This window comes from Martes martes (assembly GCF_963455335.1).
Source record: "Martes martes genome assembly, chromosome: 4".
In the NCBI taxonomy this organism is placed as follows: domain Eukaryota; kingdom Metazoa; phylum Chordata; class Mammalia; order Carnivora; family Mustelidae; genus Martes; species Martes martes.
In genome coordinates, this window is record NC_137891.1 from 45,502,850 (window position 1) to 45,527,595 (window position 24,746).

The 24,746-nt window shown below is 34.5% G+C and overlaps 1 protein-coding gene across 3 annotated transcripts in view; it reads left to right on the forward strand.

The window, feature by feature from the left end:
- Positions 1 to 24,746, forward strand: part of NBN (nibrin) — a 50,390-nt gene that overhangs the window by 18,830 nt on the left and 6,814 nt on the right. For all 3 annotated transcript variants that reach the window (XM_080800847.1, XM_080800849.1, XM_080800848.1), the window contains 7 exons: positions 2,406 to 2,503; positions 5,363 to 5,486; positions 7,062 to 7,337; positions 9,059 to 9,488; positions 15,573 to 15,644; positions 16,833 to 16,988; positions 19,829 to 19,942. In XM_080800847.1, the coding sequence (XP_080656973.1) occupies positions 2,406 to 2,503; positions 5,363 to 5,486; positions 7,062 to 7,337; positions 9,059 to 9,488; positions 15,573 to 15,644; positions 16,833 to 16,988; positions 19,829 to 19,942 (1,270 nt within the window). The remainder of the gene's footprint in view (positions 1 to 2,405; positions 2,504 to 5,362; positions 5,487 to 7,061; positions 7,338 to 9,058; positions 9,489 to 15,572; positions 15,645 to 16,832; positions 16,989 to 19,828; positions 19,943 to 24,746) is intronic.

The window sequence follows — 24,746 nt, forward strand, 5'->3', positions numbered from 1 at the left end:
CACATGTACAAGTTTCTTTGTGAATGTAAGTTTTCATTTCTTTGGAATAAATGCCCTAGAGTGCAGTTCCTGGATCATATGTTAATTATATATTTGTGTATTCTTTTTTATTTGTAGAAGTTCTTTCTATTTCTCAATATTAATCCTTTTTTCACTCGTATATGTTGCAGAATTTTTACCACTTCATAATTAATATTTTACTGTGTGATACATGAAAGTTCTTAATTTAATATACTAAAAATTAACAACCTTTTCTTTCTTAGCGCTTTTTGTATTTTAAGAAATCTCTTTCTATTCATAGATCAAAAAGATACTCACCTAATTTTTTACTAATTTGTTGCTAGTGTTTTGATACTTTCTTTTTGAAATTTGCTTTTAATCTATTTGGAATTGATTCTACTTTATACCAATGTCCCATACATACATAGGAGTGTTCTTGGCTTTTCTCTGTTCTGTTGGTCAATATGTCCTTATACCAACACCACATTTACCACATTGTCTTAATCACTGTGACTTTAAGTGAGTCCTCATATCTGGTATGGCAAATGTCTCTGGTCTTCTTTAGAAGCATGCTGTTCATTCTTGGCTCTCTATTTTTCCATATACATTTTAGAATCATCTTTTCAAAGATCCTGTTGGGATTTTTATTAGGAATTCCATTGAAATCACAAATCAGTTTGGTGAGAATTAAACAATTTTTATAATTTCCCTGTAAAGATCTTGAGTATATTTTAGATTTATTCCAAGGTACTATATATTCTGTGGTAGATATTATGTATCTGATAGGTAGAATATAAATAGATAATATTATCCCTTTAATCACATTTTCTAGTTGTTTATTGCCAGTGTATATAAATTCAATAGACATTTAGATATTAATCATATCCTGCCACCTTGTTAGACTCCCCTTTTATTTCTAATGTATCTATAGTCCTTTTTTTTTGTAAAAATCATATTATCTATAATGTTTCTATCCTTTTTTTTTTAAGCCGTGTACTTCTGATGCTTCTCCTTTTTCTCTCTGTTTTGTACCTACCAGGACGTCTAGAGCAGTGTTATGTAGAGGTAGTCTTAGTAGCCACATTTATCTCGCTATTGATTTTAAAAGGTTGTGTTTCCCCATTTAGAATGTTTCCCCATGTAGAATAAGGTAATTATCTGTATAACATTATTATTAATTATATATATAATTATATATATTATTACTTATATATTTAAATTAATTATATATCTAATATATAATTGTATGTTAATTATATATATGATTATATATAAATTATATATTATTTTATGGAGCCATTCTTTCTAATTTACATAATATATTTATTGTTTAAAAAAGTAAGATAATAAAATACCAATTTTGAATTGCCTAAACTGTAAGTATATATGTGATCACTTGATTATAATACTTTAAAAATATATTTTCATGTTATAATTGCACATATAGTTGAGTTCTGTTACATTAACCCAGGACATACAAAAAACAAACAGTAGGCATTTGAAAAATACCTTTAAAACTACTACAACCACTTAAAGTATCTTTGCAATAAGTATTTAAAGTAGTTTTGGGGCGCCTGGTTGGCTGAGTCGGTTAAACATCTGCCTTCAGCTCAGGTCATCATCCTGGGGTACTGGGATGGAGCCCAGCATCAGGTACCCTGCTAAGCAGGGAGCCTGTTCCTCCCTCTTCCCCTGTGCCTTCCCCAGCTTGTCCTCTTTGTCACTCACTCCTTCTCTCAAATAAGTAAATAAAATCTTAACAAAAAAAAAAAAAAGGAGTTTTGTAGTTCTTAAACTCTGAGGTATAGTTTTATATAAAAAAACTTAGTGTTACTAAGTTGTCTTTGTCTCGTTCACATAATAGAAAACAGAAGGTAGGTTCACTATAAGATTCCTTTAAGAAGATTCCTTGATACATGTAAGTTTGGTAAAATGATTTTATTTACTAAACTTAAAATTGCAAAACATGTAGAGAGATACAGCTTATGATATTTCTTTGAACTTTTCTGTCTCTGTCCCTTTCTGCCCTCTTCTGTCTTTTAAGTTTTATCTTTGGATCCTAGTAATAGATGTGCTTATAAAAACTTATTTTATTGCTTCATCTGGTATTACTGTTTTCTTTTTCTGAAAGTTAAAGAATTTCGGAAGTGGAAGGCTCTATCTCCTTTACTCTAGGCCTATATTTTACAGGTGAGATGACTGACTTGCTAAAGGTAGTGGGCTTGCCCAGTATAATATTTCCCCAGTTGAGTAGGCCAGTACTCTGTGTATTTGAAATTCTCTCCATTACCATTAAATTGTGTTATCTCTTTGGGGAAGGAATAAAAAGATTTCACTTGACATCATGTTAATAGAGGTTGTTAATTTTAATATATTATCATGCTTAAACTATTTTATTCTCATAGGCAGGGGCTTAGACCTATTCCTGAAGCAGAAATTGGATTGGCAGTCATTTTCATGACTACGGAGAATTATTGTGATCCTCAGGGCCAGCCCAGTACAGGTAATGAAAACATTATTTTATTGATTTTTTTTAACAGTTTTAATTGTAACTTGGTGATAAGCTCTGTGCACATTACTGTGTACTTGTTAGGGATAACGATTTTCACCACCTTTTGAAACTCATCTATTTACCATTTTATTTTGATAAACATTTGTGGCTGCCATGTACTACTGGGCACTATTTCTAAAGAAGTGCTGAAGATACAGTGGTGAATAAAGTAAAACAAGATATCTGTTATTGTGAACTTTATATTCTAAAGGTCAGGCTTCAAGCAATTAATAGGCAAACAGACACAACTGGTAAGTTCAGTTAAAGCCAGCCACCAGGGAAAAGCTAAAACAAGACCTGAAATTCTCCTTGTACAGCTTCCGCTCAAGAGGTCTTCCACTATCCATTCTCACAGCCACTGCCGCACTTGAACTTTCCATTGTCTTCCTTTCCTGAGGGCTATTAGAGTTGCCGGCAGTAATGGTCCTGCCTCCATACTCATCTCTACAGTTAACATTTCACTTTGCCAGCAGAATCTACTTTTTCTTAAAACCTTTTACTAGCTCATTATTTATAAAATAAAACCCTAAGCCATTCGTCTAGAGTTCTGAGTTCTCAACAGTTTAGCCTTTCTCCTCCTGTCTTTATTTTTTAAAAATACATCTCCCTACAGTTTATATGTGCCATATTATTTATAATTTCCACACTCCTCAGTCTTGTTCATCCTAGTCCCTGTTCTAGAATGCTAACACTGCTCTTCAAAATTTGACTCGTTTGGCAGATGCTCACCTCCTCATGAAGTTTTTCTAAGTTGTTTTCTCTCCCATAATTCTTCTCCAAGTCAGAATTGTTATTTTCTGTACCCCAATAACGTTTTTGCATTCTAGCTAGACTTTCTTCCTACTCTGAAATATAAGTGGTTGGTTCCATGCCTTTTTAGCAGCTAAATGAGTTATAAGCTCTAATTAATTTTGGATCCCCTGACAGCACCACCAAGCACAGTACTTGTTTGTATGGGGTGTGAATATTTGCTTAATTGAACTAAATTATTGGCACATAGGATTATCTTTGCCAGTGTGGAGCAACAAAGTTTTATCATCCACTGTTGGAAATGTGTTCATGGCCAAAAGGGCCTTAGAGATCATCTAATCTGTCTTTCTATTAAAAGGTAAACAAGCTTGTAAGGCTGAGAACAGTTAAGATTCCGTAAATGATTCATGGCCAACCCAATCCTAAAATGTGAGTTTTCTGAACATTTAGACCAGTACCTTTTCTGTATCATTTCATATAGAAACAGAGTCATAAGGAGTGAAAATCAACATTTTAATTAGTAGTATTACTTCTTGCACATACTTATAGATGGGTCTGTGTAGGCTCCAACTCCTAGACATGTGATTTATAAACAGTTTTAGAATATAACCCATTGGGCGGGAATAGGATAAATGCATGTGTCTCTCCCTCCCTTTTTCCCCTCCTTACTTTCTTCCGTCTATGTTTGTTTATGAATTCAACAAGCATTTATTGAACATCTGTTACATACCTGTAATTATTTTAAATACTTGGGATAAAGAGGTGAGCAAATCAGAGCCCTGCCCCTGTAATATTTTTAGCAAGGAGAACATTGTGAATCTTTTGTTGACAAAGATCCCTTATTCTGGGATCATTAAATCCAACTTACAGTTTCTTTTAGTGACAATACAAGCATTCGTAATTACTATTTTTTACAAACTTCTGTGTAAGCTGAAATGAATTCTAGGGATATGTGTGTTTAAGGAAATGACAATGAGCTTCTAAGGAGATCACATAAGGAAAGTGGCAGAATTTGGAATCAGTAATAAACATTTACTAAGCACAACCTATGTCATGAGGACCTAACCAGTGATGATTTAGCTTAGATACTTAGTAAATGTCAACTTTTAAAATTTTTCATTTAATGATTTAATTCCATTAACTTATTTATATCTCTCATGTCCCAAACTTTGCTCTGGGACTGCAGATTTAGAAATGAACAAGAACCAGGTCCTGTTCTCAAGGAGATTCCAAGTCTAATAATGGAAAGTAACAAGTAAACAAGTGTAGTATAAAGTGATGATGATGATAACAGCTAATACTTGCATTGTACTTACTGTGTTCCAAGCATTTTTCTAAGTGCTGTCCATTTATCAGTTCATTTTATCCTCAAAACGAGATGGTCCTGATGAGGAAGCTAAGGTATGGAGAGGTTAAATAACTTAATGCATGCAGCTGATGATTAGTGTGTTAAAAGTTAGCAGAGTGATGTAAAGGGTAGTATGGAAGCTGAAATGAAGAATACCTGATTCAGTGTGGGAGGTTCACGGAAAGTATGCCAGAAGAATATCACTTGACTTAAGTTGCTATTCTAGTAAACTAAAAGATGAAGTAATCATTAATGGTTTTCTGGAGTGGCTACGGAATTTATGCCTAAAACTATTTATATCTTCTTTTCAAATAGTATTCCTTCAGAAAGTGAAACTCACATTAATTTTTATTTGTGACAGCAGTTGAGTTGATACTCTTTCTGTGGGGAAGAAATGCAGTTTTTGTCTCCTAACTCAAATCATAATTTGAATTATAACATAAGTTGATTTTATTTTTATTTAAGTTGGTAATACTTCACAAAGGATTTGATGTAGCTTTAAAATGATTTGATTTAAGTGATTCCATTACAGGTGCCAACAGGCTGCTTTTATAGAGCTATTTCATTAAATATTTGTTGGTTCCATTGAGTGAAGGTAGCTGTGTTGCCTACTTAATTCCCTCAGCATGACACAGTCTAGCCATTTTAAGTGACAGAATGTCCATCTTGTGTCTAGCAGTTTTGATTCTTCCTTTCACTTGTGTGATTTACAGCATTGAAGATGACTCCAGGGCCAAGCCTTTCCCAAGGCTTGTCAGTCAATGAAAACCTAATGCCAAGTGCCCCACTGAATACCACAACACACATAGCGGACACGGAATCACAAGCAGATACATGGTAAAGCTTTATTGTTAACAAACTATTGTTATTCATAATATCAGTAAATTAATAGTATATTCAAGAGGTAAAGTCATTGTCTTTATCAGATCAGCTCTTAGGAGATAAAGCATGGGAGAACGGGATGCCAGAGAAAATAATACAGTAGGTCAAGGATTAGTAAACTTTATGTAAAAGTCCAGACAGTAAATCTTTTTGGCTTTGTGAGTAGAGTGATCTGTGTTAATAGCTACTCCGCTTTGCCTTTGTAGCATGAAAGCTGCCTTAGACAACATGTAAATGAATGTGTGTGGCTGTGTTCCAATAAAACTTAATTTATGAAAACAAGTGGCAAGCCAGATTTGGCCTGTAAGCCATAGTTTATCCTAACCCCTGTCTGATGATAAAGTTTTTTTGTTTTTGTTCCTTAAAAATGTACATAGAAGACTGTAAAGAATTATAGTACTTTATTTGTGATTGTTGAAGCAAGTTTGAAATAAATTTGTACTATAATATTGCCTTTATCTGAGTATAACTTTGGAGATACTTTCTGTGTGTCTACCTGGCTATCTAAATAACTAATATTTGTTCATAAAGATAGTTTTCTAGTTTTCTAGTGGTTTTTTTCGAAGAGGTTTTTTGTTGTTCTTTGAGGGTTTCATGGAATGGGGTAGGTCATTTGTATTCTGTGGTATTTTTCATTTAAGAGAGCGTATTGTATTTTTAAGTAATACATTAATGAACTACTCATTGAAAAATACTTGTGATATCACTATTTTGGGTCATATTTAAATTTTTAATACTTTTTTTTTTATATTGAGGCCAGATGTAAGTTGTTTTTTTTTTCAGATGTAAGTTTTTAAGGAGAAACTGTTAATGTTTTGAGAGTCATGTATATGACCAGTTTACTTGTTTTTTGTGAAATGAAGAATATTAACGGTAGTTTATGTAACCATACATTGTGGAACTATGTGTATGTGTGTGTGAGTGTATGTTTTAAATATTTTTCTGTTAGTAGAGAGTTACATTCTATTCTAGGGACTGCCATCTGGCTGAAATGTAACCGTATCAGTTCCTCTATATTCCTGCCATCTGGCTGGAATATAACCATATCAATTCATCTGAATCTAAAATCATCTCATTTAGATCTAAATGGGATCTAAATATCTCAATATGTATGATGCTGGAATTATAGGAGATTGTTCTTTTTTTATTTTCCTTTTTTTATTAATTTTTTGCACGAAAATAATTGTAAAATTTTAACAAAGCAAAAATTATCTAAGATTATCACTTGGTTTAATTTATTACAGAATACTAGGTTGACACACCATATTTATATGACAGTTTCTTATAGCAGAGTATGCCAGACATTGTATGCTATAGAGAATGAAGAAGAAAAAGTTATCATTTGTCTTTAGGGAGCTTTGATGAAAAAGGAGGGACTTTTTTGGTATAGTGAAATATATTCCCCTTAATTATTGTCTAAAGATAAATTATGTTCTAAAGTTGTATCACATTAGTACTATTTAGAAGACTTTTTTTCTTGATAAAAATTGCTATTAATCTGATTTTTTACATTGCATTCTTTTGTTACAGTATGGATTTTAGTGAAAGACCTAAAGAAATCAAAATCTCCAGAGTGGAACAGAAATTCAGAATGCCTTCACAAGAAACATCCACTGTGAAGGAACCCCCCAAAATAAGCTCTGATGATAATAATGCAGTATCAGATAATCCGGAAAGAATGAAAATCCCAGCCTTTCAGCTTTCACCAACTAAATTCTCAGGTGTAAATAAAAGTAGAGATCAACCTTTTCAGCAGCTGCAGACCAACTCCATCAAAAACTACTTTCAGCCTTCTACCCAAAAAAGGTATATTTTTAAATAAAACCTCTCTGTGTCTCTGAAAAATATTAATAGAATGGCATTTAGTCTGTGTTCTGCTTGGATACGGTTTCTGTAGAAAACGTACCCTTTGACCTCATTCCCTCTCAGAAACGTCCGTATCTCCTTCTTCACTAAGGTCATTATAGAATCTCCCTCATCCCTTTTTTCCTGTATACCTTAAGCTTCTCTGTTGTTTCACTTTGCTGCACTCCTTTTGAAGAGCTTTCCCACACCTCAGTTCTTTGAACTTCTCTCACTTCCTCTAGGACCATGCTCCCTTAATTATTCTCTCTTTTTCTAGCACTTAATTATTCTAGGTCCTTCTCTATTCAGAAGCTCTATCTCACTTTTATTTTTTAAAACTTGGTTCTTTCCTCTAGCTACTGCCTCTTGTTCTTCACAATCATTGTTAAACTTCTCAGAAAAGGAGATTATTGTTACTGCTCCCATTTCTGTATGAAATATTTCTTAACCAGCAATATTTCATCTTGACATGATGTCCTTGAAAGTAGCCATTGACATAGTTGACAATTCTAGTGGCCTTTCGGTGCTATTCAGTTCTTTCAAACCTTTCTTCTCTGTATGTGTCTTCTCAGTTTTTGTAGTGTGGGCCTCTTCTGGTTGTTTTGCCTCTCTCACTTTCCCCTTTGCCCCCTCTGGGGACTTTCCCTTTTTCTACCTCTACTTTTTATATGCCATAAACTGTACCTTCAGAGTTTCATGACTTTATTACAGATAATCAATATATTTGGTCCTAACTTACCTCTTAAGTGTCACTTCTACTTTTCTACAGGAATTTTCTGCTGTTTTCCCAAATAATAGTCCTAAACCTTTTCCTCTCTGTCATTGAATATGTATTATTTTTGTTAGGAGTTCATTTTGTCAAAATCTTGGACTCTTTCTCTTTTGCCTTCCCAAAACAGCACTGTGATTCTTATTTTCATTGTTTTATAAATTCTTCCCTTTTCATCTATTTGTTTTGCCAGACCTCTGACTCATTCTGACCACCTGAATTATTACAGAATCTTCTTAATCAGTCTGTCCAGCACCCTGATAGTAGATTAGTATTATTAAAATATCACCTTGACTATTCCAATTTAACATGAATTTGGTTAACTTCTTGGAGCAGAGATGTTCTCTTTGGACCTTAGTGAAATTTAAATGAGTAAAGTACTTATTCAGTGCTTAATGAATGAAACAATATTGTACAGAAAATTCTTAGTCATATATTCATATATTATTTGCAATACATAGTCTGTACTGTATTCTGGATTTAGCCGCTCTGACTTACTATCTTGAATCTAGCTCTCATTAATCCATCAGGTTTTATTCCCAAGTAGTTTTTCCCTGCCTACAAGTTCCCTACATTTTAAAGTAAGCTATTGTTTCCTGGCAACAAGTGCTTTGTATTTTTATATTTTTCTACCTTTTCCTCTGCATTGACTTACTAGCTACTGCTGCCTTGGCAGAGAAGATAGACCACTCCTTATTGTTTTAGCCATTGGTTTGACAGACCTACAAAAACATTAGTGTCCATACAAATTATGCTTTTGTTTCAGATGTCCCATTTTTTAATTTCCAGTGATATTAATTAATTAAATTAAGAATGTTGTGAATTCAGTGGGGAGTGAATATTATCAAACCAAAAAATTACTTAGCTGTTTATTTTCTGTTTTTGCTTTCTTCTCTCCTTTTTTAAATCTAAGGGAAAGAGATGAAGAAAATCAAGAAATTTCTTCACCCAAATCAGCAAGAATAGAAATGTCTTGTTCTCTTTTAGAACAAACACAACCTTCTGCACCCTCAGTATGGAAAAATAAGGAGCAGCATCTATCTCAGAATAAGCCTATGGAAAAGAAACCAGATAATTTACTTACAGATAGAGATTTAAAATCCACTGTGAAAAATTTTGCCAATAAATCTCTTTCTACAGAAAAACTAAGATCAGAAAAAAGAAAAGAAATTGATGATTTAGCCATAGAAGATGAAGTATTAGATCAGTTATTCAAGAACACAAAATCAGAGTTAGAAATTGGAGTGAAAGAGGAAGTTGTCAATATTAGAAAAAAGCCAAGATTGGATATAGAAACAAATGGCACTTTTAATGAAGCAATATCAGAAAATAACAGAATATCTGTAAGTAACATTTTTTAATGAGAAGTACTACAAATAGAAATTTAGAATGTTAAAAAGAAATTTGTGACAGTATAAGCCTTCATTCTATTTCCTTGAGGAAAAAATTAATATCTTCAATACCCAGTATTAAGTATAAAAATTTGTTGGTTGATAAGGTAAATGTTAAAAATACAGTGTTTCTTCTATAGTATATAATAAGCAACAAAAAATAAATTTATGCTTATTATTATTCATGATTGTTTTAATAGATTTCCAGGCTGTCTTATTATTGTACTACTATATCAGACCTTTGGCCTTGATGGTAAGTATAGGAGATGCCTTAATAGAGGAAAAGAAACACAGAAAAATGAAGAAAATTAGGAAAACAAACTACTAAATAAATTTTTGGCATGAAATAGGTGTAACATCACAAGAATTTTTATTTTCATTTTGATATATAATATCCTATCCTATTTTCCTGAATGTTGATAATTTGTATTACCATTTCAGATTATTTTCTATTTTATGTGTAAGTAAGTTGCCTACTCTCTGTAGAATAGTTAGGTCATTAGGTGAGAGCACTGACCACATGAAGTTAAAAGGTAATATTCTGATCTTTCGTATAGGTCTGTTAGCTTCACTCTCATTCATGGTTGTGGTCATCCCCTCCTATAAATGGCTACTGCATAAGGACAGGACTAAGTAGAAGGATAAGGATTAAGTGATTGGGAAGTACTGTGATTCAGTAGGTATTTATTGAGAATTGAGTATGTATCAAGCACTATAAATCTGTAACTACTGTTGAAAAAACAAAGTGTATGTCCTGTTTAGCCAAAATATTGGCATCTTAATGTGAAGGAGAGAATCCTCATTATTTCTTTTGAGTGAATCCTAAGTGCCCTTCTGTGGACCAGCTGTGTCAGAATCAGCTGGTGAGTTTATCTAAAAATAGAGATACCCAGAACAACACCCCAGAAGATCCTGATGTAATACATCGAGTTTTTTTTTCCCAGAAAAAGTTTCCTCATTTTATGGGTTAATAATTCGTTTTGCTGTCTTTAAAAATTCTAAAATCAGTGGCTTAAAGAAGATAGGATTATTTTGTTCCTATAAAAGAAGTCCAGAAGTAGGTAACCAAAGCTGCTCAGAAGTTCTGTGGTATAAGTTTCTTAGGCATCTGTTTTTCTCTCTACAAGGTTACATCGCTAGCCATCATGTCATCTTTATAGGGAGGAAAACAGGGTGGAGAGGGGATGGGGTAAAGACCTTTCCACAGAGTTCCTCCTCACTTTGTAAAGAGCTCTGTCAGAAACCCCACTTATAACTTTGCTTGTTGGCCAGAATTTAGTCCTGGCCTGCACCATTCCCCATCCCTCACCCTCAGTCTACAAGAGAGTATGGGAAATGTTTCAAGCTTGGCACATTGCTGTCCGTAGCAAGCTAAGCATTAGATAAGTAAGAAAGATCAGATACTGAGATATCTTTAAGGCAGTTGAGAACTTCAGAGAAAGAGGTATTCTTTATTATCAAAGATTAGCTGGCACTTTACAGAAGAGGTAAACTGAATTAAGTGGGTTTATATATCCTACAAGTTACTATCCTATAAGTTTAGCGGTTTCTACTATAGTGGAAGTTAATGTGAGATTTAGTGAAATCCAAGGGTTGATTTCCTATGTTTAGTAAATTTATTTATTTATTTAATAAATTTAGTAAATTTATTTATCTCTTTTTAAAGTCACGTTTACTCTGCTTGTATTACAACTTGATGGTGTTATTTTAGGTCTGGACTATTCCAGAATCTGTGTTGAGACCACTTAATGTTACAAGCATTTAATCTTTAGAAAGTTAGACTCTATTTATATTATTTTGCTTACACCTTTGGAAATAAGTTTCCCTGCCATGTTCTTCTCCCTGTACTTAATTCTAGTTTTTTCTGACATGTTCTTCTTTTCTTTCTCTAGTTTTCTTGTCCTACTACCTGCTTTAACTTTTAATAGCCTTTTTTGTTTTTTTAAGTTCTAGCCCAGATTGGTCCCCTGCTCATAGTAGCTACAGTTCTGTCTGGAAATGGTTGTGACTCTAATAACAGAACTCTTCGATCCCTCCTGTATGACTGCTGATTAATCTTCCTGAGTACTCTACATTGACTATACATTTTCCCAGGGCTAATGGTCACCCAAGCAACTGGGCATTAGATCCCAGAGTGGAAGAGCCAGGAAGTGAGCGTTATACACCAGTGATACAGAAACCATTAAACAGTCTTTTGTCATCTAAAAAGACCTTTCATTTAATAGCCAAGGTTTACATGCTCTGTAATGATATCAGGGAATACAGTCATTTTATTTTGCTCTCTGGTTCTGAAGCATAAATTTCCTTTGTCCTTATTTTACTATTTTAGAATTAATAACATTCTGAATAAAAATAGTGTTGCAGGGGCGGCTGGGTGGCTCAGTGGGTTAAGCCTCTGCCTTCAGCTCTGGTCATGATCCCAGGGTCCTGGGATTGAGCCCCACATCAGGCTCTCTGCTCGGCAGGGAGCCTGCTTCTCCCTCTCTATCTGCCTGCCTCTCTGCCTACTTGTGATTTCTCTCTCTGTCAAATAAATAAATAAATAATCTTAAAAAAAAAAAAAGTGTTGCAGAAGACCGGAGAGTGAATAGTGATTTGATTGTGATACACTTTGGGTATGCTAAAAGTTAAATCACTGTTCTAGCACCGTACATTTTTAGTAAGAACCTGTTACAAAAGTATTTTTGCTTTCAGTGTAAGATAATTTTTGACAATTTTGTATTTTGAGATAATTGTTGATTCACATGTAGTTGTGAGAAGTTATATAGAGAGATCCAATATACCTTTCATCTTGTTTGCCCTAATTGTAACATCTTATGTAAGCACAGTACATTATCGCAGCCAGGAAACTGAACTTGTTGCAGTTCATCAGTCTTACTCAAACAATGGGAGATTATTATTTTTTTTTTTTAAGATTTTATTTATTTATTTATTTGTCAGAAAGAGAGAGAGAGAGCAAGCACACAAGCAGGCAGAGAGGCAGGCAGAGGTGGAGAGAGAGGCAGGCTCCCTGCTGAGCAAGGAGCCCGATGCGGGACTCGATCCCAGGACCCTGGGATCATGACCTGAGCTGAAGGCAGCGGCATAACCCACTGTGCCACCCAGGTGTCCCTGGGAGATTATTTTTAATTCATTTTTATCATTTTGTTGTAAAGTCCTTCTAGATGTTCATGGATTAAAGGCATTGCACTTAATTTTTCTAGCTTTGTAAGTGATCGGAAAAAAATTCTCAGTCCTTTCATTTAAAAAACTTTTTGTAATTTTAAGGCAAAAATGTGATACTTCCCTTTAACATTGGATTCCTTACATATATTTCAGAAATTTAATTCCTGAAATATGTTGATGGGAGAACTACTCTTTTTCTATTTTGGGATTTAATATAGATTCTAGCACATCTGTAAATTTTTTCTTTTTTTTAAAGATTTATTTATTTTAGAGAGAGTGGGGGCTAGAGGGCAGAGGAAGAGGGAGAGAATCACAAGCAGACTCCCTGCTCTGAGCTTGGAGCTCATCATGAGACTTGATCTCAGAACCCTGAGATCATGACCTGAGCTGAAACCAAGAATCAGACACTTATCCTACTGTGCCATGCAGGCACCCCTATAAGCTGAAATTGAAAGCTGTTGGCTAGATACTCCTGCTAGGTATATATCCATATACATATATTAAATAAATGAAGTATATTAAAAATGGTATATATTATGTCCATATATAATTATGTATAGAAATTAAATATGTTATAAATAATATATATATATAGATAGATTTTTTAAAAAAATATGACCCCTGTGCCTGAATCTTGGCCTTAAAATTTCCTAGTCTCCATAAAATGTAAATATGACTCATCATCTTTGTTTACATTCCTCTTCTTAAATGCACCCACTGTCCACAGAACATCTTTTCTTCACCTCATTCCACACCCTCCTATTCTAAATTAAGGTTTCCTCCTCTCTCTTAACTATAGCATCTTCCAAAGCCTAGTAGTAATACCTACCACTTACTGGATACCATCATTCTCTTTACAGCAGCCCTGCAGTGAAGCAGCAGTACTGTATGTATTGAACCAGTTAAGAAACTGACAGTAAAAAAAGAAAAAGAAAAAGAAACTGACAGTAGGAGGTATTCAGTAACTTGGCGATGTCACTTAGCTGGGTTTTGAACTGGCATGAAAACAAAGGACTGCTCTGCTCTTTTGGCTGTTCCTTTTGTCAGCTTTCTCAGAGCGTCATATATTCAGTTACTGTACGCAGTGGGCATGCTGACATGAAAGGCAGTCTGAGAGGATGAGTTTGATAGGCCTTTAAAACGTAGAATCTCCAGGACTTGGTGATTGGCTCAGCATGAGTCAATCACCAAGAGAGAGGGAAGAGTATAGGATAATTCCCAGGCTTAGAGTCTGAGGGCCTGGTAGGTTACAATATGATTCTCTGAGATAGGAAATAACTTGCTCAAGAGGATGAGCAAGTTCGAGGGAGTAGGGCAGGTTGGAGACAAGGTGTGGGGAGTAAACTGTTCTGATTGTAGGATGATGTATATAAAAGTAGTGAAAGAGCACATGATAGGCTTGGAGTATAAATTTTTTTTTTTTTTTTTTTTAAGATTTTATTTATTTATTTGTCAGAGAAAGAGAGGGAGAGAGAGAGAGCGAGCACAGGCAGAGGCAGAGGGAGAAGCAGGCTCCCCACCAAGCAAGGAGCCCGATGTGGGACTCGATCCCAGGACGCTGGGATCATGACCTGAGCCGAAGGCAGTTGCCTAACCAACTGAGCCACCCAGGTGTCCTTGGAGTATAAATTTTTAATCTTACTGTTGAAAAAGGAAAACATTAATTCTCCTTAGTCCCTAGGCAAACACAAAGTATTTACATTTATTTTTCTGCCCTTTTCTTTCTAATTTTCTTACTACAGTTTTTCTTACTAAAATTTTTATTACTGAATCATTGAAAATTTGATGTAAAACAATTAGCTCACCTATTGTATCCCTAGGGATTATTTTTTACTGAAAGTATTGGAAAGCTATCTATGTACTACACTTTCACTTGGAACCTCATCTGGATATATGAATGTGAGGGATAGTATGACTGTATACAAAGCAATTTCCATTTTATTGCAGAAAAATATCTTGAGCAATTAAAGTAACCCTATTTCCTTTTTCCTGGATTAAGGGTGACTCAAAATTAAATACTAAATATAAGTTTAGATAGAATCTTTTAACAACTTTTTATTTTAGACTATAGAAGTAATACGGGCGCCTGGGTGGCTCAGTGGGTTAAGCCTCTGCCTTCCGCTCAGGTCATGGTCCCAGGGTCCTGGGATCAAACCCCACATCGGGCTCTCTGCTCAGGGGAGCCTGCTTCCTCCCCTCTCTCTCTCTGTCTACTTGTGATCTCTATCTGTCAAATAAATAAATAAAATCTTAAAAAAAAAAAAAAGAAGTAATACATAGGGGTGCCTGGGTGGCTTAGTGGACTGAGCCTCTGCCTTTGGCTTAGGTCATGATCTAAGGGTGCTGGGATCAAGCCCTGCATCAGGCTCTCTGCTCAGCAGGGATCCTGCTTCCCCGTCTCTTTCTGCCTGTCTCTCTGCCTGCTTGTGATCTCTCTCTCTCTCTGTCAAATAAATAAAATCTTAAAAAATAAAGTAATACATAATTGTGTAGAAATATAGAAGACAAAAACCTAACAATTTGTTGATAATCCTACTGTCTGTGGATAACCATAATTAATATTTTGGTATTTTCTTTTTTAAATGTTATATTGCAAACTTAGAATCCACTGTTAATGCTACTCTGTACTATTTTATATTCGCTTATGATCATTTCTCATATTGTAAAATAACTTACACGAACTTAGATTGTTTCCAAATCTTTATTTTTGTATCTCATACTACAATGTCTTTTTCTCTGTATATTTCTATTCTCATCTCATAGCTTCTCTAGGAAAGATACTTGAAAATCAAATAACGGGGTCAAGAACATAAATATCTTTAAAGGTACCATTTTGTAATTTCTATGAACAAAGTCTTTTTATTTCTTTAGCAAGAAAATGAAATTGGGAAGAAATGTGAGCTCAAGAAAGATTCACTATGGTCCACTAAAGAAGAACTATCTGTGAGGAAATTTTTATTAATTTTTATAAAGATTTGACTTAAGAACTAATATCTCATCAATTTCTGTCAGTTTACATTCTTAGGATTAATTATTTCTCTGTCTGTAATCTTTATCTGTTTCATAATTATGCCTCCTCTGGAAATGGGTAGATCAAACCCATGATATAACAAAAAAAACCATGATATAACAAAAAGAATATGGAGAAAAGCCTAAGTGTAATTTCCTGCCTTCCACTGCATAGATGTGTGCTCCTGAACAAGTCACTTTCACATTTCTGAACCTCAAGTCTTTATGAAATCAAGTTGACACTTTTCCAGCAGAGCTGCTGTTTATATCAAATAGAGTAATGAATGTGAAATATTTGGAACTGATAAAACACAATACAAAAGCATCAGGTCATTGTTAACTAATTAAGAGTTCCTAATTACATTCTGTCACTAGTAGATGAACCTTGTCTTTTGACTTTTCACTTTTTTCCTTTGTTTTCATCTTCATTTTAGTCCTGTTGCCACTTGCCATTTAATATATAGTAAAAGAGTTTAAAAAACTAAGATGGTCAGCTTTGAGCAGCTGTAGCAATGTTGATATATAACTAACCAGTTAGTAGTGAATGACATAAAGAAACTTACCCAGCAACAAGAAAGAATCTTGAGGCTGATTTAAAACTATTAATCTGTGGTTAAAAAGTGGCTTTCAGTTAATGAAGTAGTGTATCCAGAATTAATAATTTTTTGGAGGTGTCAGAAATAATAAAACACAAATTACTGAAAATCCAAGAAAGCTTGAATATATTAGATGAGAACTTACAGAACAGATCGTTGTAATGTTAGTTTATGGTTTTAATGAAAAGTAAACAATACTGAGATTTTTTGCTAAGAAAATATATGCAAGAAGATAAATTATATATTGAGATGATATGTATTAGAATAAACTACTAAATTAGAATGCTATATGCTTTTAGTCATTTAGCATAGAAGTTATAAATGTTTCTAAAATTAGTTTTTGAATAATTTTCTTATTTGGCATAGATATTATTTGATTCCAAATGCAAAATTCAGGTGCCAGAAATAAACCCTTTTTACTATTATTTTCATGTATTTGAACTTTTGTTTGTAGCCTCACAAATGACAAGTAATTTTTTTTTCCTTATTTTTTTCTGCTTATGTATCCATCTTAACCCCATTTAAGATCAAAGATGAACTTCAGGATGATGGTGATATGCTTCCAAGGAAGGTGTTATTAACTGAATTTAGATCACTGGTGGTTAGTAACTCTCCCTCCAGAAATGCATCCTGTGTAAATAATGATTATGGTCAACTGAAGAATTTCAAGAAATTCAAAAAGGTATGGTATTCCTTTAACTAAAATATCACAAGAGGGCAGTGTTTGAAATGTTTTTAGAAATACCACTGATGCCAAATAGTAAAAGCAGTTCATATTGAAAACTGTTATTTCTTCTGCTTAAAACAGTTAAAATTACTCTAGGAAGGGCATGAACTGACGAGTAATGAATATGTGAGTAAATGTATGATGAATATATAATGAATACTTGGAAACAAACTTCATTAAGACTGAATTCCTGGGACGCATGTGTGGCTCAGTGGGTTAAGCCTCTGCCTTCAGCTCAGGTCATGATCCCAGGGTCCTGGGATCCAACCCTGCGTCAGGCTCTCTGCTCAGCAGGGGCCCTGCTTCTCCCTCCCCCTCTGCCTGCTTTTCTGCCTACTTGTGATTTCTCTTTCTCTGGCACATAAATAAATAAAATCTTTAAAAAAGAAAAAAAAAAGACTGAATTTCTTACAGGGTGCTGTTTACCTGGCCTTCACCACCTTAAACAGCAGGCTTTGGGTTATACTGATAGGGTCTTCTATTTCTAATAATCATCTATGTCTACCTGAAGGAGTTCTTTAACTCAGGACTTTATGAAGATAAGAGATTTGTTGAAAATAGCTGAGCACATTAAATAATGAAAAGTAGGCATTTTACTACTGCATGTATATATAAAAAAATACAAATATGTACCCTGAGTGTTATCATCAGACCTGAGTTGTTTCTTCTCTAGGAACTGGGAAGATGTTTAATTTATCAGTATGGTTAAAAGAATATTTTTGATCTGCTCTGTATTCTTTTGTTGTCTTTTCTGGAGTATTTGCTTCTTATCCCATTCTTATTACTGACTGCTACCTTTTGCTTAAGCATTTAATCAGAATACAGTAATTTTGTCCAAGGTGATTTCTGTGGTAGACTGCTTTTCACTAGAGTATAATCTGTATGATTCTTGCTATACTGTGAGGTATTGTAGTTTTTCTCTGTAATGTGAGCTACTATTAACATTTGTCAGTTAATTTTTTGCGTACTATGACAATGTGTAAAAGGTTCTAAATCCCATCTCTTGTATTTGGAGTGAAAGATGGAAATATCTCCCTCTTAGATGGCACCCACTTTCTCTTTTCCATCCGAAAGGTGTGGCTCATGAATACCACAGGGTCATTCTTAACCATATGGTTACTTCATGTTGAGGATCATGTTACTGAGTCTCATTGTTAAATCAAAATTCGAAAGACATAGTATTTTTTGTTATTAATGAAGTTACCAAAGATAAAGTAGTAATACTCACTGTTGACCCAGGCATGGTGAAGGAGTATAGAGTTATACAAACTTCTGGAAAGTAACTTGGAAAAATTTAAAATTCTTAAAAATATTAATATCTTTGATTAAAGAATTTTATTTGAGACTATAAAAGAAATTCAAACCAAAATTTCTGTGGCAGAATGATTTAACTAAATTGGCTCTAGTGAAAGAATTTGTGTTTTTCTTTATATGCCCAGATCTAATGATGTGGCTCTATTCGTGCTTTTAAAATAGTATTCAGTGATGAAAACTATTTTAAAATTCCCTTTCCAGGGCACCTGGATGGTTCAGTGTGTTAAATGTCTGCTTTCAGCTAGGGTCATGATTTTGAGGTCATGATTACGAGGGTCCTGGGATTGAGCCTCACATTGGCTCACATCCCTGAGCAGGGAGCCTGCTTCTCCCTCTGCCCCTCCCCCTGCTCGTGCACACACGTGCTCTCTCTCTCTCTCTCTCTCTCTCTCTCTCATCTCTCTCTCTCATAAATGAATTTAATTTAAAAGTCTTAAAATTCCCTTTCCACTTCATATATTGACATTTTAAATGTATGTCCCATAGATTTTAAGGGTTTATTATTTCCTAAATACAATATTAACAGTGACTTGATTTGCATTTTCACAATATTTTTAACACCTCTTTATAAGCCATTAAAATTTTATTATTTATTTATTTTTTAAAAAAGATTTATTTATTTATTTGACAGAGGAAAACACAGCAAGAGAGGGAACACAAGCGGGGGAGGGTGGAAGAGGGAGAAGCAGGCTTCCTGCTGAGCAGGGAGGCCGATGCGGGGCTCAATCCCAGGACCCTGGGACCATGACCTGAGCCAAAGGCAGACACCCAATGACTGAACCACCCAGGTGCCCCTATAATGTATTAAAATTTTAATTAAAAACATAAACTATTGCTATCTCCAACATCTTTTGCTAGAGATCTATAAATTAGAAAGTTTTGAGGACATAAATTTTCATGAGTACTAGACAAGACTTAAACTTTGAAATCTTTAGAACAAAATATGATACTTTACAGTCTCTATATTCACCTTAAGTTGCTTTAACTGCTAAATGATGAGGTAAGGCCATTTTTTAATAAAAACTCCCAATTAAAAATCTCAGTTAAATTCTTGGTACAGTGACATCTAAATCTGGGTATAGCAACAGCCAAAAATAAATAGGGCAGAAACATGGGTCTGGCATAGTTACTACTCTCTCACTTCCATTTGTAGGAATAAACATCTTTGGCACTTATGTTATACATGATTTATACTGTGCTTTTTTATTAAGCTTTTTTAGAAAATGATAGTTTTGAGGGTACCTGGGTGGCTCAGTTGGTTAGGCATCTGACTCTTGATTTCAGCTCAGGCCATAATCTCAGGGTCCTGAGATTGAGCCTCATGTCGGATTCTGCCTTCGAGGCAGGTCTGCTTAAGATTCTCTCTCTTCCTCTCCCCCTGCGCCCCAGCCCCCATGTTTACACACTCTCTCTTTTTTAAAAAAACGAGATGGTCTTAATTTGTTAATGCATTTAATCTTACTACTTTTACTATATAACAGGTCACATTTCCTGGAGCAGGAAAACTTCCACACATCATTGGAGGATCAGATCTAATAGCTCATCATGCTCGGAAGAATACTGAATTAGAAGAATGGTTAAGGCAGGAAATGGAGGTTAGTAGGAACTGAGGTCTGGTAATTTGCTTGGTTTTGTCCCTCATGGTTTCCTTAGAGCAAATCCTTAAAACCAAATTTTAAGATAATTGACCTAAGGTCATTCATTCAGGAAGAATCCTAAGTTACAGAGAATTAAGATTAATTTGTACCTTTCTGTAACACAAGAGACTTTTAAACTTATTAAAGTTATTAAAGAGGCTTTTAAATTTGTAAAAAAAAACAAATGAATTAAGTTTATATCCTAATATAAAGGGGAGAAAAGAGACTTAACCTACAAAAATGTAAAAGAAAGCTAAAGGATAACAATCAAAAGATGGTTGTACAGTCATATGGGGGGTTATTGCAGATAATATCAGTTATATAATATATGAATGTACTGGGCTTTCCAGATCTGGAAATTACCTTTCAGTGGTCCTGAGAATTTCTCAGTCATTATTTTATTGAGTTACTACCTTTTTCCTGTTCTCTTGTATCTTTTTTTCTATGTTTAATTTTTTAAACAACTGTCTTACTGTTTTCCAAAGTAACTGCACCATTTTACATTCCCACTAATAGTGTGCAAGGGTTCCGATTTCTCCATGTGCTCTCCAGCACTTGTTACTCTGTTGTTTGTAATAGGGGCCTCTAACTAGTGTGAACTTTACTGTGGTTTTGATTTGCACTTTCCTAATGATTAGTGAGGTCATGCATCTTCTCATACACTTGTTGGCCATTTGTGTATCGTTTTTGGAGATACACCTATTCAAAAATTTCTTCCCATTATTATTCAGATTGTTTATTTTTTGTTGTTGAATTAGAGGTATTTTTGTAGTCTGGATAATAGTCCCTTATCAGATGTATAATTTGCAGATGTTTTCTCACTTTCTCTGGGTTGCCTATTCACTCCGCTGTTTGTGTATTTTACAGGTGCACAGAAATTTTAAATTTTGGTGTAGTTCAGTTTATCATTTTTGTTGTTGATACCTGTGCTTTTGGCATCATACCCAAAATATCATTGCCAGATCCAATGTCAGAAAGTTTTTCCTTTTTTCTTCTAAGAGTTTTGTAGTTTTAGCTCTTATATTTAGATCTTGAATTGATTTTGAGTTAATTTCCATAGGTGTTAAAAGGTTAGAGTTTGACTTCATTCTCTGTGGTATACTTTTACACTTTGGTTTAATGATTCATGAGCACACCATCTCGAAGGGGGGGGCGGAGTCTTAAGTCAGTTACACTATTGACAACTGCTTGCTGTGGGAAACTCGCCATAATGCCTCCTCCCGTGGGCAGTTACTGAGCTATCTCATTTTTCCCCAGAGTCTTTTTAAGTTTTAAGAAAGTAAGAGAAATATTAAATAATGTTGCTAAATTATTAAGTAGTAACGATTTCTATTTAATTCAAATTCTTAAGCTTTTTATTATGAAAAATTTCCAAACATACACAAAATAGAGTAGTGAAATAAACCCAAAACACAGCTTCAACAAATAATAGCATTTGCACGTCTTGCTTTCTGTTCTCTTTCCCAACTTTTTTTCTTTCTGGAATATTTTAAAGCAAATTCTAGTCATTTTATCATTTCACTTATATTTGTATGTTCAAACATACACAGATTTCTGATCAAATATGTATTATGTTAGAGTGTGCTTTTCTGTGTACTTTTATAGTAGGATACTTACATAATCAGTTCATGTTGATTTAAATCCTAGACTAGGACCGGCAGCATAATTTTGCTTACTTGCTTTATGGCATGTCTTTAATCATATCTATAAGTAATATGTTGCCTAAGTCTCAGGAAACCAGATCTCAGTTATAACATTGTCCTGGGAAGATATGAACTGCTTTATAGCTCTCCATGTTAGAATGTGATTTTTAAGAATACATTATTTACATGTATCAGCTGCATATATTCATATACTCTGTAATGAAAATTCCCAGGGAAGATTATACAAATATGCTTCTCTTTTTTTACTTTCTTCTTGGGTGTTTTGAGTCCTAGTCATTATTATGCAAAACATAATTATGCAAAACATAATTCTTTCTACCCCTTACTTATTTTTAACTGGAGAATTTAATAAAATTCAGTAAAGTGTCAACTTTTTGCTGTAGAGGAAGTTACTGAATGAAAGTTAAGATTTCACATGACTGTTGAATTGAGAGATAACCAAGGTCTTGTCCAAGATTAGAAAGTTTTCTTCTTAGCCTTTGTGTTGTGTGATTCTCTAGTGCTCCTAGAACACAGAGGTGGGCTTCAGATAGGTCCTCTCAGCAGGCTATTTGAAGTAGAACTGTTCAGTAATGGGCAGTTAGGGGTCTTACCTCTTTCTTGAACTCTGGTTTGACAGAAGTCAAATTTCACTTTCTTCTCTATCTTATTTTCTGTACATTTTATCCCTTTTTTTCTCGGATTGTATTCTTTGGTAAATTTTCCAGATTATCTTCTAGTTTGGTACTTTTCCTTTCTGTTCGTTCTGGTTGGTATTCCCACCCATCCACCGAGTTTTCATTCAGCCTATTGTATTTTTTCAGTTCTGGTTGTCTGTCTCCTTCATCTCTAGGTCTTACTGTTCCCTGATGATATTTTTAAGCTCCTCCTGTATTCTTTGCCTAAAGTGTTGATAAGTTTCTGCTACTCTTCTCTTATGGAGTCTTGTTTCCAAGTATATGTCCTGTGATAGTTGAATGTGAACTGCTCATTTCCCTTGGAATTTGATCTGTGGGAATTCATTGAGTCCTAAGTTTAAGTTTCTTTTCCTCTAGAAAAGATACTTTTGTGTCTGCCAGTCTTGTTCTACCAATATGAGACCACTTTAGCCTCCACTTGTGATCTTTTTTGGATCACCTAGGTAGTTAATATGTATTTGGACCAGAAGCCTGAGTGAAGGCCAGCTGGTCACTATAAACTTGAGTTTTTTTTATTTTTCCTTCACCCTGTGTTGGGGTCGAGGCAGGCAAGTGTCTTTCTTACCTTCTTTTTGTTTTGTACAGTTTATTCCTCTTTCTCTCTTTAATGCTGGGGTCTTTCCTTAGATTTCCCCATCTTTGATTTTCTTTCATATTGCTCATCCCCCATACAGACATCAAAGCAGAGCCCAGTTTTTTTATCCTTTGCAGAAACCCAGAGGGCAAGGCAAAAGCTGGCCATGGTACTTGTTTACTTCTCAAGGCTTTACTTTGCCTCATTGTGGGTTAATGTAGTCTTCAGCAATTTGTGTTTAAAAATGCTTTTTAGTCAAAAAATTGTTAGGAAGGTCACCAAAAAAAGTAGGGTTGTTAAGGTCACTCACGATACTTAGTGTCAAAAAATGAAAGAATGGAAGTCACATCCTTTCCTCCTCTTTTTTTTGGAAGACTAAATGGCCCTATTTAAAATGTGCATTTCAAAGAATTATGGTACTACATGAAAGAATGATGAAGTTAAAATTCTAAAGTCCAGAAATTACCCATTTATTTTTTTTATTTTTTTATTTTTTTTTAAATATTTTATTTATTTATTTGACAGACAGAAATCACAAGTAGGCAGAGAGGCAGGCAGAGAGAGAGGGGAGGAAGCAGGCTCCCTGCCAAGCAGAGAGCCGGACGCGGGGCTCGATCCCAGGACCCTGAGATCATGACCTGAGCCGAAGGCAAAGGCTTTAACCCACTGAGCCACCCAGGTGCCCCCAGAAATTACCCATTTAAACATGAAGTGCATTATTCCAGATTTCTCTTTATTGAAGAGGAGTAATAGCCAGGGACAGAGTAGGAAGAGAGGGAGAGAGATTGATAGAAGGAAGTAAAACTGAAAGTATTGCTGAATTTTTGGACATGTTTCTTCTTTTCATGGTATTTTATTACCTGGGATCCTCTAAGACCAAGGGGTGATAAATAAGACCAAAACAAAAACCACTCTCAGGTTAGAATCAGTATTTGTTTCAAATTGCCTACTTTGATTTTAGATAAATTTTTTGGCTCCCTGCTGTAAATAGTGAGAATATTAGACTTCCTCCCTTCCCTGTTCCCCCTCCTTCCACATGCCACCATCTTATGGCAGTCCTTTCTTTTCTCCCTTTTTAGAAGGTGACTTGCATGCCTGCCCAGTTCCTTCTTAGGCTTGCACGTCAGTAACGATGAGAGTATGTCTCGGTGTTGATCAACTTTCCATTCATTTTTCCTGGAATGCAGTATGTTATTTTGATTTGCAGATGAAGATCTTTTTATTTCAAGGAACTCTTCAGTACATCTTTGAAAGCATTTTTATATTTGTTCAGTTCTCTACGTTTAAGATGTAACTATCCTTTCATTAGATCACCTTTGCCTTCCACAGCCATTTCTTCTGCATTCACTGTGGTTTTCCTGAGCTCTTTCACTATGTCAGAAATTCAGATTTCATTTGTATCTGTTCTGTTACCTCATCAGCTGTGTGATCTTGGACAAATTACTTTCTTATGCTTGTATTTCTTCCTTGTAGAATGCCTGTAGAATGGGAATAATAATAATAATAATAATACCTCTGTTTCACAGAAGTTTTGTGAGGATTAAATAAGATGCTACTTGTAAACTGCATTTATAACAGTGCAAACAGTCACTATTAGGTATTTCCAATTTGATTCTGAAGTGGTGTTACTAATAAGTCTCAGTTTAGCATTTGTTCCCTTTTCATTGTCATTGTGGTTTTTGTCATCTGACTATTTGGTTTTTATTTTACTGTTTTCATGTTCTCAGTAACTTCATTTTTTTGTCCTTCAGTTATTATTTCTTATGGACTAAGTTTTTCATCTGTCTTGCATGTTTTATTCCAGTTGCTGCCTTTTCTTTACCCCCTCTGGTATGTGAAATAGTTTG